This window comes from Penaeus vannamei, chromosome 10 (assembly GCF_042767895.1).
Source record: "Penaeus vannamei isolate JL-2024 chromosome 10, ASM4276789v1, whole genome shotgun sequence".
NCBI lineage: Eukaryota > Metazoa > Arthropoda > Malacostraca > Decapoda > Penaeidae > Penaeus > Penaeus vannamei.
The window spans coordinates 45918648-45923647 of NC_091558.1; the positions used below are offsets into that span (position 1 = coordinate 45918648).

At 34.2% G+C, this 5000-nt stretch overlaps 1 protein-coding gene across 6 annotated transcripts in view; it reads right to left on the reverse strand.

The window, feature by feature from the left end:
- Positions 1 to 5000, reverse strand: part of Smyd5 (SET and MYND domain containing, class 5) — a 26984-nt gene that overhangs the window by 14313 nt on the left and 7671 nt on the right. For 4 of the 6 annotated variants that reach the window (XM_070126761.1, XM_070126762.1, XM_070126764.1 and 1 more), the window contains exons 4-6: positions 4945 to 5000; positions 4323 to 4444; positions 1741 to 1824 (exon numbers count right to left, since the gene is read on the reverse strand). The exon at positions 4945 to 5000 is cut by the window's right edge and continues 65 nt beyond it. In XM_070126761.1, coding sequence (XP_069982862.1) covers positions 1741 to 1824; positions 4323 to 4444; positions 4945 to 5000 — 262 coding nt within the window. The remainder of the gene's footprint in view (positions 1 to 1740; positions 1825 to 4322; positions 4445 to 4944) is intronic. The other 2 variants (XM_070126765.1, XM_070126766.1) reach the window with 2 other exon arrangements.

Below are 5000 nucleotides of genomic sequence, written 5' to 3' on the forward strand. Positions count from 1 at the left end.
AGGCACGAAAATCACAACAAAAAAGATTGGCAAAAGAGTCTAAACATTAAAATAAAACAAATATACAAAGTTACATTAATGGCTACTTTCTTTCTTTTTTTATCGTCTTTCTGATAGGAAAAGGGGCAAATTAATGCATTCGTGGAGAAGTGTGTTGTGTCAAGGAATGTGCATATGCATTTTGTGAACAAAGTGAATATTTTCTTCATTTAATTTAACTACTTATCTATTAATCTAGTTATTTTGTTATTACCTGATATATCAAATAAAAAATAATAATGGCTGTGCTATAAACACTTTTTTTTCTAGGAGGTAATTGAGCAACACCATATCATTATAATTTTTTTATGCTGTTAAATTGCTGGAAATGTTGTCTGACAAAGTCTCTTAAGTTTCATGCCCTCGTTTATCTGTCCAAGTGTACGTAAATGTGTGTGTACATATATCTATCTATCTCTATCTCTATCTCTATCTCTATCTCTATCTCTATCTCTATCTCGCTCTCGCTCTCGCTCTCGCTCTCTCTCTCACTCTCACCCTCACACTCACACACATTACTTTATGTGTCTCTTAGAACCACATATCAAAATATTTCTATACTGTACAAGGACTGAAACATAATGTTTATCAAAATGCATAAAAGGAATGGATAGTTTTAGGACTATACTCAGTATTCTAGCTGACAATTTATCTACAAATATCCAGCTTACATATAATTTCAGTCCTGGAATGCTTGACATTTGTTAATTCTCAGTGCAAACACACTACTTTCCTTACTCTTTATTCAGTAAATCTGAAGCAAAACCTTTTTTTTACGTATAGCAATTACTGTTCTCTGAAACAAAGGTTCACAAAAACCCTATAGAGGGAACTCGTTATTAAACAAGAACAGAAGGGGCTTATCTCATTCCCTAATTCTTGAAGTGTCTCTCAGAAAGGTATTACCAAACCTTATAGGAGAGCAAGTCACAGATAGCACAGCAATTACAAACACTTTATTGTGTGCCATCTCCCCTCCTCCAAAGGGAATTTTCCAGTCTTTCCTGCCCATACATAAACTATTCCCTGGTTATGGACAGACTGAAGCAATTCAGTTATTACAACTAAATTCACCTATATAATTACCATACTGAATTTGTAAAAAGGAATATGTAGTACGTGTGTTATACTGTGTATCTAATTCATTCACTTCCTGTTTACAATATACGCAGTACGGCATTAAAGCTGGAGTCTATAAAATTTATTGGAATCTATACATGAGGCATAAAACTATTTGATTCACTACTTATGGTTTATCAAATGAATAAAATACCACAACGAAAGCTTTCCTTTAAGGTGAGTGCTGTGTTCTCATTTCAGATAAGTGCTACACATATAATGTACAAAAACACACCGATACTTATTCATTAATCAATATACAATCACATGCACACATAAACAAAAAACACGCTTACATGTGTGTAAAAATAAGATGTAAGTTTTCCCTTGGTCTATCGCTTTCCTCCCTTTTTTACATGCCAGTCACCATTATAACAAGCATGAATATCCTTACTTCATGTGGTTTTAATAAAAGCAAACTACCTTACTAATGCAACCAAGGTAGAAAGGTTAATCAACAGCAAACTTCTGTGTTTTGTTTTGTTTTGTTTTCCTACTCTCTCATCATTATCCTTTGGTTTAGAAGCATGACAAATATATTCCATGCAGCCAACTGCAAAGCCCAACAAATGGAGATAATACCCATACTCTACATCTGAGGTCCTTATTCTTTTTTGGCTTGTAGACCCCTGGCTGTGATTTGAATCTGGCTGCAATCCCCACCACCTTTGGCGTGAGGAAACCATTCGTTAGGTAACAATTAAAACTAGTCATAGGTAATTAATTCAGTGATTCATATACAACAATCTGGAGCCGCTGTGGGTTCATGGATCTACAGACTTAAGTCCCTATGTAAGATCTAAATAGGATATCCCACCCATTCTACATATATAGTGATTTAAATATTTGCTGGATATTTACTAGAAGTCAACAACTATTATCACATACATATCAATCATTAAAAAAACTCACACAAGAAATATAACATGGGAAAGAGCTTAAAAAGACATCAGTATTTCTGTGAAATAACACAACTTAAATTCTATGTTGAAAAACATGTTATCAAACCCCACAATCTGGATGAACTAAAGACCAAATCACGAAAAAAATTTGGCTTGAGGAGCAGTGACGTGAGCATGCCATCATGGGAAAATCTGGCTGTAGGCCGGGATGATGTGAACTTGTCACTGTGAGCATTTGGGCTAAATGCTGGGGTGACGGGAAAGACTCACCATGAGTGCACATCCTCTTAGAGGGGATACAGACTCATTTGGCATTTTGGAAATGGCTCTTGCATTATTTGCATCCATAAACAAGTGTGGAATGTAGTATCATAAGCCATGACTGGAAGAGCACCAGCTCCAGGAAGGATGCCATTTCTATGCTCAGCACTCTATTCCTGGATGGCAGTGCTGGTTGTATTACAGAAAACTGAATATTACAAAAAACATAAAAAATAACAAAATGTTATCTAGTGTTATTATTCTTGCACTGAGTTACAGACAACCTAAATAGATGATATGGAGCTTGTGCAAGGAAAACAAACTATTACCATCTTGATAAGGTAAACAAATATAGACATTGGAAAATGGCTAAAAAGCTAAAATCGCTAAAGTACAAAAAGAGAAAATAACATCGCAAGTGAGAAGCATAGAGTCTTACCACCACACACGAATGTTCGCATAAGCCAGGCCTACAAGCCACACATCCATCAGAGCGACCGCTCATGTGACCCTAATACCCATATTTTGGCCTACAATAGTACCATGGAGCAAGTAGATCCAATGGGTTACTTTCCATTTATACCTTTTCCTACATTCATCTGAACAATTTCCATTTAACTATAATTATTCAAATATGAAAAAGAGGGGAATAAAAATAAAAAGGTATAAAGCACTTAGTGTTCAAGGATTATGTTTCTTAAGCCCAATCAAGAAAGTTTAAGTATTACCTAACTGCATAATGTTTTCATCAAGAGCACAATAATTTAATTTCTCCATATAACAAAAGCAAAGAAATTATAAACACTCAGATTTCTTGGCAGTAATATTCCCTGCTGTAAGGAGGTAAAAAGCATCATTTGTATATAAAACTACCTTAAAAGCTTCATACACATAAGCTTACATACAGTATAAGGAAAAGCTTATTTCAAAGCACCTGCACTCACTGTCTCATCAATAAAACCTGCCCAACTCTCTGGCTCTTATGTTCCATGTAGATCAATACATATAGATCTGAATACATATCTCACTTTAAAACGAGATCTGACACACATCCTACATGGCAAAAGCTTCACAAACAAGACAGATCTGTCAGTCTAAAGCTCAATGCTTGTCATTATCAGGATGTCATGTTTTATGTGCATATATTACACACTATAAGCTACTGACACTTCTACATACGTTTAATGACTAATCTTTCTAGAAAGCCACAAAATCAAAAATATCACTTTAAAATTCAACATATATATTTTTCAGTTCATGTCAGAGTAAATATCAGTTGATATATATAATTTCATGTAATGCTAAATAGTTTATGCTTAATCTGTGCAATAACTAGTGACAATACACTAATATACAAAGAGAAATATTCCAAAGTACACTTTTCAATTCAGTAACAGTGATAGTAAAAGCTAAACAAATTCTTTAGAAGTTGAGCCATAATTTTTTCTCTGCCACATACAATGCACTTTCTCCATATCTATCCTGCATGTTAGGAGGGAAGTGCATAGACATTTTCTTATGTGTATTTACTGCATTGGCGAAAACTATGCAGAGCCACTTCTACAACCAGTAATTACCCCTCAATGCATTCTCCAAGTCATATCAGCTCACAAAAACTCAACAAGAAAAAATGGAGAATCCAATCATACTCTAAAATGTCATCTACTATTTGAAAACTGAATAGGATCATGGCCTCTGAAGGTTGAATGCACACATTTTGCCCTTCAAGAATTACCACACATAACTATTTACATAAATTAACAAGCCGCTTATCCATTTATGTATAATGCCAAAACACTGTAGTAACATATCATCCTAAACAAGTTATAATTCTATAGAAATAAACAAACAAAGCATATTTACAGCATACACTCCACCTCCTTACATACCCGAAGGTATACCCAAACACACATACAATTGGACACATGCACATGCTAACACACAAACACGCTTGAACATAAAATAAAAAATGAACGTCATCAAATATAAAGTGCCTCTTACTTCCAAGCTTCCTGTAGCATTACAAGTGGATGTGATGGATCTGGCGTGAATGACTGGAGACATAATGTTTCGTGATATTGGTTCCAAGCGCTGGCTCTACATTCTCGGCTACAGTAAGACGCCTGCAAGGGAAAGATGAATTTCAGGTGTGCTAGTGTGATCATAAATCTAATCATTTCATCCAATGAGCTTATATTTATGATTTAATCTAATCTAATCTAATGATTTATTCCAGTGAACTTGCAATTGTAATTCCTTGTATTCATGAATACTTTATGATATAATCTTACTGTAACTACATTATGCTCCAGCTGGTACATAAGGATTAAAATTTTTCTGTCCAAATTTACTTCTTTTTTTTTTACTTTATTCCTTTACTATCTCACACACAAACCTATCCCTTGTATCCTATACACTATTTTATCAAATGAGTCAAACCACTAATCCACCAAATTAAATGTCTTTTAACATAACTATAAAAGGGGTCCTACTATTTACAGACTACTTCATTGAAAATAATGTCAGCTATCAAATTTCTCATATGAAAAATCTCAAAACAGAGAGATAGTTTTAAACTTTGTAATCTTATATTTAAAACACAGAACTTCTAATTTGTACTTACATCGCATTGAGGGCACTCAATAAGGGAGTCTTTCTTTGTGTCACAACATTCAGGGT